General features: G+C 45.2%; 1 protein-coding gene across 2 annotated transcripts in view; it reads right to left on the reverse strand.

Annotated features, from left to right (window-relative positions):
* The window catches only part of PRIMA1 (proline rich membrane anchor 1), a 63,741-nt gene that overhangs the window by 11,527 nt on the left and 36,301 nt on the right, over window positions 1-15,913 (reverse strand). For both annotated transcript variants that reach the window (XM_077123418.1, XM_077123419.1), the window contains exon 4: window positions 347-476. In XM_077123418.1, the coding sequence (XP_076979533.1) occupies window positions 347-476 (130 nt within the window). The remainder of the gene's footprint in view (window positions 1-346; window positions 477-15,913) is intronic.

Genomic DNA, 15,913 nt, shown 5'->3' on the forward strand with positions numbered 1-15,913 from the left:
GGCCTTAAGGGTCCCTTTGTATTTATATGCTCCTGGCACACAGCTGTTGTTCATCAAATGCTTGCTGCACAGAACTCCCTAAAAAGGATGGGGGCACACGTCTGAGTTCAACTTTAAAATATGCCAGCCAAGAAAAGGATAGAAGAAGAAGAAGGAAAAAAAGAAATAGATGCAGCAAATACAGCAAAACCTTGATAACTGACGAATCAAGGTGAGGACAGATGGCAGTTCAGTGCACACAGAAACATTTTCCCTATGTTTAGCGCTTACGCTGGGATCGGCAGGGGAGTGCAGGGCCAGGCTGCCGCCCGCGCAGGTCTGGGCCGGGCAGCAGGTGGACACTCACCTCTTGATGGCCTTGTAGCAGATGATGACAAGCACGGTCAGGAACACCAGGGAGGCGCAGCATACCGCCACGATGATCACCAGCCCCGACCGCCAGCTCTCCTCCGCGGGGCACGGGGTGGAGTTGGGGGCTGAAAGAGACAGGAGCAGCCTGATTCTCGCCCCCTTCCCTCCCCGCGACGCGGAGACCGCGGCCAGTGTCAGGGGGTGGACGGCCGTGGGGGGAGGTGGCGCCCACGGGGGGCTCTCAGCAGCCACCGCCTGGGATGAAGACGCTCGGCCTTTCGGACTGTCCCCACCCCACCCCCACCCCGGCGGCAGGTGACGTCACATCTGCCCCCGCGCCCCCCCACCCCCAGGCTGGCCCAGAGCCTCTGCCCCGGCCCTGGTGTTCTCGGAGAGGAGGGTGAGCGCCGCGCCTGGGGCTATCCATCCTCACTTGGCACGAGCTAACTGACAGCAGGGTCAGGTTCAATTTCCCATGAAAAATAACAGAACATCTCCTCCTCTCAGTTGAGGCATTAAATCCGGTTCCTCTGAAGGTGGGGGCGGCCTGCAGGGGACTCCGGGGAAGGAAAGAAGGACGGATGAGACGGGGAGGCTCATTGGTTGTCAGTTTCTTAAGCTAATTTCTTGCAAAAGGCAGGCAGGCTCTCCCCTTCCTGGATTTGGCCCATGTGGTTTCAGTTTGCACGAGGTCATCAACAAAGCACCTGACACTTGGCGCCACAGGGCCCCCATCACTGTTCAATCAGTGGAGTCCCCGGGTGAACCTGTGCTCCTCCCCTTGGCAGGGGCTGCTTCATCCGTGAGGCTCCCAGTTTCCTCTGAGCAAAGCAGAGGCAGGCATCTCACAAGCCTCATCCCAGAGGCTCTGGGAAGACCCAGACACAACTGGAAAAAAGTGCCTGGGGTTGTAAAAGGAAGGGAGGACAGACAGACAGAAAGACACTAGCTTTGGGTATGTCAATAAGTGAGAAAGAATGGAAACGATCCCTCAGACTTGTATCCACTTAACAATACATACCTTCAGGGGGGCAGCTGCAGGTGGGGAGCAAGGTGGAGCATCATTGTCATCAAGCTGTAATTTACATATAGTGAAATGCACCTGCCTTTGATTGGCTTTGACAAATGTGTGCACTTGTGTGAGCCTCACCTCTATCATGACAGAACATCCCCATTACCCCAGAAAGTTTCCCTGTGCCTCTTTCAAGTCAATCGCCACCCTGGACACACCCACTATCTTGACTTCTAAATCATAGATTAGATTTTCTTGGTCTTCACACCCATGTTATGGAACCACACAAGGTGTGTTCTTTTGCTCCCTTTACTTAGCATAGTGCTTTAGAGATTCCTCCCTGCTACTGCATGGGTCAGTAGCTCTTTCCTTATTGCTGCTGAGTAGTATTCCATCATATGAATCTACCACAATGTGTTTATTCACTCACCAGTTGATGGGCACTGAGGCAGTTTCCAGGTTTTGACTGTTGTGCACAAAGCTGCCATAAATATTTGCATACAAGTATTGCAAAGGCATGTCTTAATAGTTCTCTTGGGTGTTGCTGGGTTGTATGGTGTGTATGTGTGATTAACTTCATAAGGAATTGCCAAGCTGTTTTTCCAAAATGGTTGTACTCTTGTACACTCAGAGAAAAGATGGGAGAAGGGAGCAGGTACCAAATTGTCGCAACTGGATTAGGAGGTCAGGGAAGGAAGCCATTATGTGCTTGCCAGGGAACTGAGGCTAAAACCCCATTAACAAATGCAAAAGTCCTGAGAAGTGGATCTCAGATTTTCAGAGAGACAATCAGATGTAAAGATGCTTCCTGAGGAAGGGCATGCCGGGGCAAGGATGTCACTGAGCTGCATGGCCACTCCCAACCTGGGCGGAGTCAGGTCTTTAGAAACCCAACACCAAAAGACACAACGTATAGCTCACATAGGAAGGAACTCTAAAATAAGGGAAAGGAGGTCCAAAAGGATTTTCATTTCCCCCATGATGAACTTCTTTGATATCAATTCCAAAATTCTTCCCCCCAACATGTCGATTTGTCAATTTGAGATGTCCCTGGTTTGGCTGAATCTGCCCAGGTGACAGCACAGATCCAGTCCCAGACTTTCCTATCCCAATGGTCACTGCTGGAGAGTCAGAAATGCAACTAGATCATTCACTGGTTGTTCTGTCTCTACTGAGACCCCAGACCCCAAAGTTTACCTCCTTATCATTTTCACTGCAAAGGGCAACTGTCTTGGTTTCTGAACACATCTGGGCAAGTCCCCCTGGATGTAAGCACACCTCACATCTGTCCACCAATGGCCCAGGAAGGTCACCCAACTCTCCTGAATTCAGGGTACATCAACCTGTGTGGTCCTCAGCCAAGGGCGGCAGCCCCTTTCCAGTGGGTAATTAGAAATATGGGGAGTGAGCCGTCTTTGGTTGTCTCAATAAGATAGGTACGCTAGCAACCCAGTGGCTACAGGCTATGATTTTAAATATCTGACAGAGAACTGGAAACTGGAATTGTCCCTCTAAAAATATCAACAGGGCTCCCACTGAGAAATTGCATCAAGTTAAAACAGAAGAGTTGATTCTAAGCCTCACTTAGAATTTGATACTAAATTTCATCATGATTCTTTTCAATGCTCTTTATGTTTTCTGTTAACTAGGTGGGAATTTCCTTTCTGCCATTACATTTTCAAAACACAATTGATGCTGAAAGCAGTTTAAGATGGTGAATTGAAAGGGTCCTACCATTTTTGCTAATGGATAGGAAGAGAGGTATTTTGTGTTACTTAGGCCGTGGCATAAATCTTGGGTTTTGCTAAGAAAATGGCTGTTGTATTCAAATAATCTATCTTTATCCTTGCTTGATAATTCAGGGTACATCAACCTGTGTGGTCCTCAGCCAAGGTCAGCAGCCCCCTCCCAGTGGGTAACCCACTGGAATTCTTTTCACATCAAAGTGACCAGAGAATATTGGGGCTGGAGGAAACCTAGGAGGTGTCATTTCAGAAAAGAGAATAAAGACTGAGGCTCAGGATAAGGAAGCGACTTTCCCAGGGGTCAGAGTTGGGCCCTAATCTTTGTTCTGCCCCTGCCCAAGTCTCCAACTCCTGTCCACAGGGCATGGCCAGTACCTCTTTCCAGAGGCTATAAGACAGCTTCTTATGACATTTGAGAAGCTGACATTTGAGAAGATGGCATTATGAAGGTGTACATTCATTCGTCATTCATTTATCCATCAAACATTTACTGAGAACCCTCCATGCAGGGACTTTGCCAGTGGCTGGGACTACAAAGATGAATCAGACATAAACTGTAACCTTACCAGGCCTGGTGCCAGATGGCCCATGGATAATTACAAAGATGACCAACACGTGATCACCCTACTGAGGGAGCCAGAAGCCTCCAAAAGGAGACGAGACATGCACAAATTGCTAATATATACGGTAAGAGGATCATTTGTGCCTGATGAGAGGAAGCCATACAGTATACTAAAGTGACTCAGAATTGAGGGCAAGGGATTGTGAGAGACACTCAGATGGAGAAGTCCGAGGCAACTTGGAGAATGTCAAGTCCCAGCAACGAGGCTTCCAAAGCTCTCTACTTCTTCTGTCACTCCCCTTGCTCACAGCTGAGATTCTGCAAACACGACAGAAAGGCAGGAGCTGTCATGACATCACAGGGTCATCACACTCTCTCTCCTGGGACTCAATGAGGTTTTGTCTGCTGTATTCATTAAACATGCATGATGCTTGTAAAGATGATGGGACTGGCAACCAGAAAGAGATCAATTTAGAACCACCCAGGCTTGTTCTGCATTATCAAAGAAGCTGCATTCTTTTCAGTTAAGTAATGCATTGTTAAAAGTTTATATGTAGAACTTCTGCTTCTGGCCAAGATGGAGTAACAGGACAATATCTGCAACCCCCCCCCCCCGCCCCCGCACCACCTGAAACATCCAAAATATATGGAACAATGGTTTTTCAAAACAGTGAACATCAGGCAACAGAAGACAGTGATCCTTGAGAGACAAGAAACAAATAGGGTGATTCCTATGATTGCCCCAATTACTGCCTTGAGAGTGTTTCCAAACAGTGGTGGAGGGAGGGAGAAGCCAGAGAGGATTGGGTAGAATCCATAATTTGGGAAGATGGAAGTCAGAGTCCAGGGAGCCCAATGCAGTTGGGATTTGCAAGACAGAGAATGAGAGAGGGGAACTGCGTAGAAAGAGAACACTAGAGATGTACATAGGTCCTCCTCAGTATTCAGCAGAGTACTAATCAGCACATGTATGTGAGGGAACTACCCAAGGTCAAGGAAAGAACCTCCTGAAAAGATTAGAGTAAATAGTACCCAGTGATCACACAGGACCAGAAACAGTTCCTGTTCTCATTACCCATTCTGACAAAAGAACCTTAGCAATGGAAGATGTTAGCGATGGGAGGTATATAGGGACTCTGTACTATCTCTGTAACTGTTTTGTAATTCTAAAATTATTCCAAAAGAAAACATTTATTTTAAAAAATTATGTAGACATGTGGAGTGTATTTATTTGTAAAAAGCACCCAAACTACACTCCTAGAGATGAAAACTACAATGTGTGAAATGATGAAACTCACTGGATGAGATTAGGCATTGCTGATTAGATATTGCAGATTAGATATAGTAGAAGAAAAGCTTAATGAACTTGAAGACACAGTAATAGTAAATACCCAAATTGAAACACAAAAAGAAAAAGTGAAGATGAGAGGGCAGGATAAAAACATATTTGAAGAAATAGTGACTAAATTTTTCAAATTTGATGAAAAATATAAATCCATCCATCTGGGAAGCTCAACAAACCCTAAGGACATAGAACACAAAGGAAAATATACCAAAGTACATCATAATCAATAACAGTGATAAAAAGAAAATTGTAAAATCACCCAGAGGAAAAAAAGATACATTAAGTACAGAGGAACAAAGTAGATTTCTCAATGCAAATAATATTAGTGGAAAGATGGCTGAGCAATATTCTTAAATCCTGAAAGGAAAAAAAAAAAAGCCAGGCTTGAATTTTTTTTCCCCAGGAAAAATATCTTTTGAAAATATAGGTAATATAAAAGCTTTTTCAGACATACAAAAGCTGAAAGAATTAATCATCAGTCTACTTGCCCTACAAAAAATGTTTATGGAAGTCCTTCAGACAGAAGTAAATGATACCAGATGGAAATAGATATTCAAAAAGGAATGGAGAATACTGGAAATGGAAACTTCAAGGGTTAATATATATAATTTTTTTCTGATTCTTAAATTTCTTCAGAGGATAACTGAGTGATTAAACAAAAATAATAACAATGTAGTATACTGTTTATAATATATGCAAAAGTGAATAAATGAAAACAATGAAGGGAAAATGAAAGTATACTATGGTACAGTTCTTTTACTATATCACTTATAGATAGGCTGTGATAAGTTAAAGATTCATATTGCAATCTTAAAAGCAACAATTAAGGTAAAAAATATTACAGCTAATAAGCTGACAAAAGAGACAAAATGGAATCATAATAAATATTCAATTGTTTCAAAACAAAGCAGAAAATAGAAAAAAGGGAACAAAGACATGATGGAACAAATAGAAAACAAATAGCAAGATAATAAATTTAAACCAAACCATATAAATAATAATCACATTAAGTGCAAATGTCTAAATGCTGCAATTAAAAGGCAGAGATTGTCAGACTGAATGAAAAAGTGACACCCAACTATATGCTGCCTATGAGAAATGCACTTTAATTATAATAGCCCCAAGAAAAGGATTGACTAAGATACACCAAGCAAAAACTAATAACAGGGAAGTTGAGTGTCTATATTAATACAGACAAAGTAGATTTCTGAGTATTACTGAGGATAAAGAAACCTGTTTCATAATGATAAAGGGTTCATTCATCAAGAGGGCATAATGACCCTACATGTGTGTGCACCTAATAACAGAGCTTCAAAATACATAGAGCAAACACAGATAGAATGGCAAGAAAGACAAATCCACAGTGATAGTCAGAAAGTTTAATAATCTCTTTTAACAAGTGATAGAATGAGTAGTCAGAAAACCAATAAGGACATAAAACAATCTGATTTTAATTTCTACATCACTCTATTCCCCAAGGAGGAGCAATCATTCTAGAGGTAATATACATACTAAAGTAATAAGTGAATTTTCCGAGGTCGCACTATGTAAGGTCAATACACAAATATCAATTGCTTTTTATAGAGTACCAATGAACTACCAAAAATTGAAAGTGAAAAAAATAACATATAATATAAAAATGTATCAAATACTTAGAGATAAATTTGACAAAAGAAGTGCAAGTCCTCTACAGTGAAAACCATAAAACACTGCTGAGAAAAATCAGGAAGACCTAAATAAACGGGGAGATATGTTGTGTTAAGGCCTGATAACCATGTTGTCAAAATGTTAATTTTTCCCAAGTTGATCTATAGATGAAGTATGACCCCGATCAAAATCCCAGCAAGCGTTTTTGTAGAGATTAACAAAATGGTAATATAATTCATATGGAAATGCAGAGGACTTAGAAGAACAAAATCCAAGTTGAAAAGGAAGAACAAAAATGCAGCACTAATACTACCTGATTTCACAATACAATAATCCAAACAGTGAGGTTTTGGTGTAAAGGTAGAGAAAAAAGATCAACGGAACAGAAATATGGACAACTGATATTCAATAAAGGTGAAAAGAAAATAAAGCAGGGAAAGGATAAAAGGATAATTTTTGCAACAAATGGTGCTAGAACAATCAGATATGCACATGGAAAAAAAAAAAGAACTTGGACCCATACCTTGTATAATTAAAAAATACCCCATGATGGATAAATAAAATTTTTAAAAGAAAACATAAAAAATCTTTATGGCCTTGGGTTAGGCAAAGATTTCTTAGATATGACATCAAGAGCATAATCCATTAAAGAACAAATTGGTAAAGTGAACTTCATCAAAATTAAAAATACCTGCTTTTCAAAAGACACAAATAAGTTTAAATTAAACAATGTACTCTTAAACAACCAGTGGGTCAAAGGAGAGATCACAAAGGTAATTAGGAAATATCTTGAAGCAAATGAAAAGGAAACACAGTGTACTAAAACTATGGGTTGCAGCAAAAGCAGTATTCACAGGGAAATTTATAGCTCTCAATGATACATTTTATTCTCTTTTTTGGGGGGGTGGGTGGGTGGTGGTGGTGGTGCATGGTCCGGGAATCGAGCCTGGATCTCCCGCATGGAAAGCAAGCATTGTACCAGTGAACCAGCGGTGCACCCTCAATGATACATTTTAAAAGAAGAAAGACCTAAAGTAAAAAACCCAACCTCAGAACTGGGAAAAGAGGGGCAAATGAAACCCAAAGCAAGCAGAAGGAACAAAATAAGAAAGATCAGAGTGGAGGTACGTGAAATAGATAATGAAAAACAATAGAGAGAATGAAATGAAATGTAAAAAGAACCAAATAACACTGATTAACCTTTAGCAAGACTGACAAAGAAAAAATAGGGAGGACACAAATAACCAATATCAGAATTGAAAGGGGGAAAAATATTACTGACCCCCCAGAAATAAAAGGGATTATGAGAGGAGACCATCAAGTTAGGTAACCAAGTTGAGACGGACAAATTCTCAGGAACACACAAACTACCTACACTGACTCAAGAAGAAATAGAAGATCTCAACAGAGATAAAGTAAATATATTAAATCAACCATCAAAAGCATCCCAACAAGGAGGAGTCTGGGACCAGATGAAACCACTGGTGAATTTTACCAAACACTCCACCAAGAATTAACAGCAATCCTGCTCAAACCCTTTAAAAAAATTGAAGTGGGGAGGGCACTTCCTAACTCATTCTATAAGGCTAACATCAGCCTAACATCAAAGCCAGATAAAAATACTACAAGAAAATAAAAAGAAAATTATAGATTGATATCCCTTATGAATATAGATGCAAAAATCCTCAACAAAATATTAGCAAACAGAATCCAACAGCACGATAAAAGAATATGATGGCTCAGTGGTAGAATTTTTCCTGCCACGCCAGAGACCTGGGTTCAATTCCTGAAGAGTGCCCATGCCAAAAAAAAAAAAAAACCCCAAAATTATATTCCATGATCTTGTGGGATTTATTGCAGGTATGCAAGCGTGGTTCAATATAAGAAAATCAATTAATGTATTACATCATATTAAGAGAATGAAGGGGAAAAACACACAGTCTTCTCAACTGACACGCAAAAAAGGTATTTGACAAAATGAAGCACCCTTTCTTGATAAAACATTTAGAAAAGATGCCGGAGACCCAGGTTCGATTTCTGGTGCCTGCCCATGAAAACAAACAAAAAACATTTAGAAAACTATGAATAGAAGGAAACTTTTATCAACATCACAAAGGGCATATATGAAAATCCTATCTCTTAACATAATGGCAAAAGTCTGAAAGCCTTCCCTCTAAGATCAGGAACAAGACAAGATGCCCATTGTCACCACTGTTATTCAACGTTGTACTGGAAGTTCCAGCAATTAGGCAAAAAAAAAAAAAGAAGAAGAAGAACAAGAAACAAAGAAAAGGCATCCAAATTGGAAAAGAAGAAGTAAAACTTTCCCTATTTGGTGACAGGATCCTATATATAGAAAATCCTTAAAGCTACCAAACTAGTAAATGAATTCAGCAAAGTGGCAGAGAACAAGATCAACACGTAGAAAGATCAAGCTAAAGAGGAAATTAAAAATTCCTTTTAGATTAGCAACGAAAATAATCTAATATATAGGAAAAATTTAACCAAAGATGTAAAGGACTTGTACATGGAAAACTACAAAATATCACTAAAAGAAATCAAAGACCTAAATACATAAAGGGTATTCCAGGTGGATGGCTTGGAAACCTAGATATCATTACGATGTCAATTATACCCAAAGTAATTTACAGATTTAACGCATTCCCAATCAAAATTCCAACAGTTTTCTCTGTAGAAGTGGAAAAGTCAATCATCAAACATATGGAAGGGTAAGGGGCCCTGAATAGCCAAGACTATCTTGAAAATGAAGACAGAAATTAGAGGACCCACACTTCATTTAAAAATTTATGACATACCAACAGTTTGGTAGTTTGAAGCTGTAGGTACCCTAGAAAGAATCATATTCTTTTAATCCATTCCTGTGGGTATAGTCCTATTGTAGGTGGGACCTAGGTTATTTCAATTGACATGTGACCCACCTCATTCAAGGTGGGCCTTAATCTTCTTACTGAAGTCCTTTATGAGAGGATAAAACACATACAGAAGCTAAGCGATGAAATAAAGAGAATAGCCAGAAAAAAGACTCAGAGGAGTTTAGAGGAAAAGCCACAGATGGAGAAGCCAGAAGCTGAAGCAGCAAAACCAGGGAGAGGTGGATAGCAGATGTTGTCACATGCCTTGCTATCTGACAGAGGAGCCCAAGCTCACCTGTAACGGGACTTCAGAGAAGGTATCATCCTACTGATGCCTTAATTGGGACATTTTCACAGTCTTAGAACTGTAAATTTGTAAGCTAATAAATCCCCATTGTTAAAAGCCAGCCTATTTCTGGTATATTGCATTTCATCAGCTTTAGCAAACCGAAACATACAGTAATCAAAACAGCATGATACTTGCAGGATGACGGACATATGGACCAATGAACTTGGCTTGAGAATTCAGAAATAAACCATCACATCTATGTCCAATAGATTTTTGATAAGTTCACTGAATGGGGAAAGAATAGTCTCTTTCCCCTGACAAATGATGCCAGGAATGCTGGATATCTATATGAAAAAGAATGAGGGTGATCCCTACATCAACAATATACAAAAAATAATTAAAATGATCAAAATCCTAAATATAAGAACCCAAGATATAAAACCCCTAGAAGAAAACACAGGGAAGCATCTTTAGGATATTGTGTTAGGCAATGGTTTCTTAGATTTTCTACCAAAAGCATGAACAAGAAAAGAAACAAACAGATAAATGGGACTTTAGCAAAGCTAAAAACTTTTGTGCATCAAAGTACTTTATTATGAAAGTAATTAGATGGTCTATAGAAAATATTTTGAAACCACATACCTGATAAGGGTTTAATATCCAGAATACGTGCAGAAATTCTTCAACTCAAGAATTAAAAGACCCAATTATAAAACGGGCAAAGGATTTGAATAGACATTTCTTCAAAGAAGATATACAAATGGCCAGTAAACACACAAAAAGATGCTCAACACCATTAGCCATTAGAAAAATGCAAATGAAAGCCACAATGAACTATCATTCCAAACCCACTAGAATGGCTACTGCCTAAAAAAAAGCCATACAGAAAATAAGTGTTGGAGAGGAGGTGGAGAAAGAGGAACACTAGTTCTTTGTTGGTGGGAATGTAAAATGGTGCAGGTATTATGGAAAACAGCTTGGCAGTTTCTCTGAAAGCTATGTATAGAATTATCATATGACCTGGCAATCCTACTTCTAGGTATACACCCAAGAGAACTGAAAGAAGGGACCCAAACAGATATTGGCACACTGATGTTCACAGTGACATTATTCACAATTGCCAAAGACAGATGCAACCCAAGTGTCCATCAACAGATGAATGGATAAACCAAACATACTATACATACACTGGAATATTATTTACCTGTGGAAAGGAATAATACATGAGATATCCACATGAGATACGTGGATGAACCTTGAAACCATCATGTTCAGTAAAATAAGCCAGACACAAAAGAATAAAGATAGTATGATCTCACTGACATGACATAAGTGGAATAAGGAAATTCATAGGGTCAGAAACTAGAATATCGGTTACGGGGGCTGGAATGGGGCTAGAAAATAGGGACTTAATGCTTAATTGGCACAGAGTTTCTGCTTGGGGTGGTAGAAAAGCTTTGGTAATGGATGGTAGTGATGGCAGCACAATATTGTGAACATAATTAACAACACTGAATTATATATTTGAATATAGTTAAAAAGGGAAACAATTTCGCAAGGATCTGAAACAGCGATGCGGTCTGGTTCTTAGAAGGCAGGAGAGTCAAGCCCTGTTAAAATCCCATTTCCACGGTGAGATGGCTGCCCCCACCTTGGAAGCGCACCGCTCGCGTGGGCCCCCAATCCCTAGCCTCGGGCCTCTATGGCATCCTCGGACTTTTGTCCCAACTTTCTCTTTCGTCTTTGGTGGCTGGCGCCCGCGCTGCGGGGCCTGGAGTTCTAACTCTTCCTTAGGGGCTGGGCTGCCGCCGGCGACTTAATTGGCCTTAAATACCGCCAGGTGGGAGTGCCGCCCCCTGGCACCGGCTCTCCGAGCTTCCTCAGCAGCCGCGCTCCCCGCCCACCAGGCGGATTACAACCCGGGACAATCCAGCCTCGCTCATCCCCGGGGCCGAGGGGCGCGTCCAGGGCCCCCTGAGCTGTAGAGATCTGTCGCCTCAACGGACCATCGTCCAGGAACGTGCGGCCCCAACTAAAAACTACGAGTCAGCACTGAGCGTGGGAAGCTGACGTCAGCAGCCGGCTGGGGCTGGGGTCTTGGACTCGCGGGAAGCACGGGCAGGGTGGGCGGCCGGGAATCAGCATGACTGCGTCTCACGTCCCGTGCTGGGCGGTGGGACAGAGGCGAAGGGCACTACAGAGCCCGACCCAAGGGAGAGTCCGGGGGCACGGCTGGTCCTCAGGGCCTGCAGGCCCCTTTCTGCCCCCCCTCCCCCCCCACCGAGGTTCTTGGGAAACTGTCCGACACTCTATGCAAAACGCCTACACTGGGGCTCGGAGCACACAGTGAAAATTGGCTCAGCACTTGAGATTATTGAAGAAGATGTTTATTCTTCATCCCTACCTTAACTTGCAACCTGAAATACCCGTTGTGTTTCATTCGGCTCACAAGGACGGTGAGGGTGCAGAAGCTCTGCTAAAATATCTGTGCAGCGGCAGAAACTGTTTGGTTGAGCCTTTGGACAAGGGAGGGAAAGGAGGCTCAGGAAGGGGAGGAACGGCCCCAGGCCACACAGGGACTCAGGCCCTCTGTCTCTCAGCCCTGCCCGATTTACTGCCTCCAAAGTACTGTGAAGGACATGGGTTCTTGGGTGTTCTTGCAGCCCCATCATGGGCTGACAACCCATCCCTTCCTTGCCGTGGTGCCTCCAGCCCTGCTACTGTCAGGCTGCCCAACGCAGACCCGGAGTCCATAAAGGAAGGGGGAGGGGTGCTGTGGGGGCAGGGCCGATGGCCCCATGCCCTGCCCCCACACAGAGCCCTATTGTCTCCTGAACTAAAGGACTGCCTGCTGCTCTCCATTCATGGGCACAGGGCATCCGCGGGGAGGCCTGTGCCAGGGGCATCCACCCGCCCCCATGGGCAAGGGAAGGCGGGGCAGGCAGGGGAAGACCAGCTCAGTTGTGGGCCTACTTGTTCATTTCTTACTCCAAAGGTGCCAAAGCACATGGGCCAGATTTTAAAATAACAAATGCACGAAACATAAGCAGGCCTCATTATTAGAAAGAAATAAAGGCGCGTTTGGAGTTGCTCCAGATGAAAACATGTATCTGTGCCTTAGCTATGGGGGTGGGGTGGGGCGCCCTATCCATTCTCTGCCATGAGGAATCTGGGCCAGGCTTCTGGGTCCAGCACAAAGATGCTTTTCCTGATTCCTCCCTCAAACCAGGGGATTCCCACAGCAGGGGGCCCCTGGCTGCCCATAGCCACAGGCCCAAGGCACAAATTCCCTGCCTGCCTGCACTACCAAAAAGACAGGAAGGCAATTTAGCTTCCCAAACTTCCCGGGGTGAGCCTTAGCAGTCTACCTTTTCCAGAAACAGGGGACACACGCTCCTCTACTCTGTAGGAGGGAAGCAGGTGGTGGACACTGCAGCTTACATGAGGGCACCTCTCCTCCAAATGAGGGGTTGGGGTTCACTGTGCCAGGGCTGGGGTGCTGTGCTTGGCCTGCTTGGGGGGTAACCTGTCTCTTGCCCGCCTCCCCTTCTGCAGCCCTGTTGGAAGTCTCACAAACCTCCCAAACCTCGTCCATGAGCCCCTTTCCTGCTCCAGAAAGCTGGACCGGGGTGGGCTGCTGCGGCTGAGGAATGAGCCCTTGCAGCTTTCATCCGCTATAGACAAAAACTGTTGGTCCGTGAAAGTCTATAAAGTCTCAGCCAGTCTCTGGCGAAAGGCTGGCCCAGGCCTGCTGCCAGGACCACCTCAGGGTTCCAGAAGGGCCCAAGCTGCCAGGGCTGACCAGGCTGCAGTTGCCCAAGGCCCTGGAGCTGCCCTCACTGCCGAGCTAGAGGCTCTGTTCTCCCTCTGCCTCAGCTGCCGCCCCAGGCCGGCAGCGTCTCCCAGGTCTCCACCCGGCACCTGGCTCCCATCCCCAGCGCGGTCCGCCCTCTGGCCCAGAGGCCTGTAACAATGAGCTTGATACGCCCAGATCCTGCCCTCCTCAACCTGGCTCCCAGGACTCAGGCCCCAGCCTGGAGTCAGCATTCCTTCTCTGCTCCCCAACCCCCCAGCAAGGCCTTCAGCCCCCGCGTCCCGTGACTGGTCCCTCTGAGCCCCTCTCCACCTCTCTGGCCCACTCCTCCCTGGGGTAGCCTCTGGCTCAGCACAGGGGTTACCCACACTGGCTTTGAGTTAAAACCCAGATGCTGACTTTGGGCAAATCATTTCATCTCTTTAATTTAATCTTAGCTCCTCCCACCATAAATGGGGGAAAGCAGCAGTACTCTTCTGAAGGGTCAGTGGCAGGACTAAACGAGATGCTATCAGAGAGCTTGCAGCGACACCCCTTGGCTGTCCACCATGTCCTTTCCCTCCTCCCTAGCAGAACTCCGATGCTCCTCTGTGCCCCCGCCCTTGACAAAGCCCAGGCTTTAGGGAGGTGACCAGCCTAGGAGGTGAGTTCTTGCAGGTCTCAGCCAGGCCTGGTGGCTCCAGCCCTTTTGCCCCCGTTTGATTAAGATGCAGGCAACTGATCCAGTTTTAGCAATGACATGAGAGGAAAAGTCTGCTAGGGCTTCCAGAATGCTCTCCTTGCTCTTAAGGGAGACACACAGGAAGAGGCAGCTCTTTACCCCTCCTGGACCCTGCCAGGTCCTTCTTTACTCCAAAACCGAGCAGCTTAAGGGTCTTGGGATTGCTAGGTGCTAGGCAGGAGGGCTGCAATGTGAATAGGGTGGTAAGGATACCTTCAAGGGGGTGACTTCTCAGCATAGAAGCCAAGGGAGTTGGTCCTGCAGATATCTGGGGGAAGAGTGTTCCAGAATGCAAAGGCCCTGAGGTGGGAGTGGGACTGGCATGTTTGGGGCTCAGCGAGGAAGCCTGCGTGGCGGATGAGCAGTGGGTGGGCAGGGGGAGAGCAGCAGGAGAGAGGAATGGGTAGGGCCTGGAGGCCGTAATGAGAACTTGGGCTTTTATGCTAAGAAACGAGGTGCCACTGGAGGGTCTGTGGGCAGGGCCACCCTGCATCTAGAATGGGCAACTGAGAGATGTCCTGGGAGGATACTGCACTAATCCAGGGGAGGCATGAGGGTTTCTGCAGAAGGGGTGAGACGAGGCAGCTTCTGGGTCTGCTCTGGAGGTCATCGGTGGGGTTGGCCAAAGGATTTGATGCATAGGGTGAGAGATAAAAAGAGCTGGGGCTGATGGGGCTGTCACCTGTGATGGAGAAGACTGGGCAGGGCAGGGTTGTGGGGAGAGGGAGGGGGTCAGAATTAAATTTGAAATACCCTATTATCCATCGGATTTAGATTCTGAATCCAGAAGCAAGGCCTAAATTTGGGAGTTGTCAGCACCGGAGTCTGAGACTGGATGAAGTCACCCTGGGGTGGAGACGAGACAGTGAAGAGAAGATGTCTCAGCGGGAAGAGGCTGAGGATGCAAGAAGGACCCGGCCAAGCAGGCTGAGGAGGAGAGGTCAGCAAGCAGGGGGACCGCGGTGCAGTGGGGTCCTGTGGCCAAATCAGGAAGGAACAGGAGGGAGGAGCAAGAGGTCAGCTGCAGGAGGGAGCAACCTGGCCTCATCCTGACACTACCCCGAAGTGGTCTGAAGGGAGGGAGTAGCGGGAGGAAGCCTGGCTGGAGACAGTTTAAGAGAGAATGCAGGAGAGGGAATGGAAACAGCAAGTTTCCGGGCTCTGTGGGGGGAGTGCTGGTGCCAAGGGAGCAGCAACACAGAACCATGGCTAGTGGGGGAAGTGGCAACAAGAGGAGGTGTTGTAAGAGAAATTGTGTGTGTGTATGTGTGTGTGTGTGAGTTGATGGATGTGACCCAGGAGAGAGGGGAACAAGATAAAGGAGAGAGGAGAGATGAGCTGGGGCAAGGAATGGTGAGGGGCAGGGTCCAGTGCAGAGAGGAGAGGCGAGCACGTGGTAAAGATGTTGGAGGGGTAGATGAGGGGTGGGCTTCGGAGGCAGCTTCCTCCTTGTGTTAATGGTCTCAATGAAGACAGAAGCAAGGTCAGCAGCTGAGACCGAGGATGGGGAAGGGGCTGATTGTTTGGAAGAGTGGGCGACTGAATGAGTGGAAG

This window comes from Tamandua tetradactyla, chromosome 12 (genome assembly GCF_023851605.1).
Source record: "Tamandua tetradactyla isolate mTamTet1 chromosome 12, mTamTet1.pri, whole genome shotgun sequence".
NCBI classification, from domain to species: domain Eukaryota; kingdom Metazoa; phylum Chordata; class Mammalia; order Pilosa; family Myrmecophagidae; genus Tamandua; species Tamandua tetradactyla.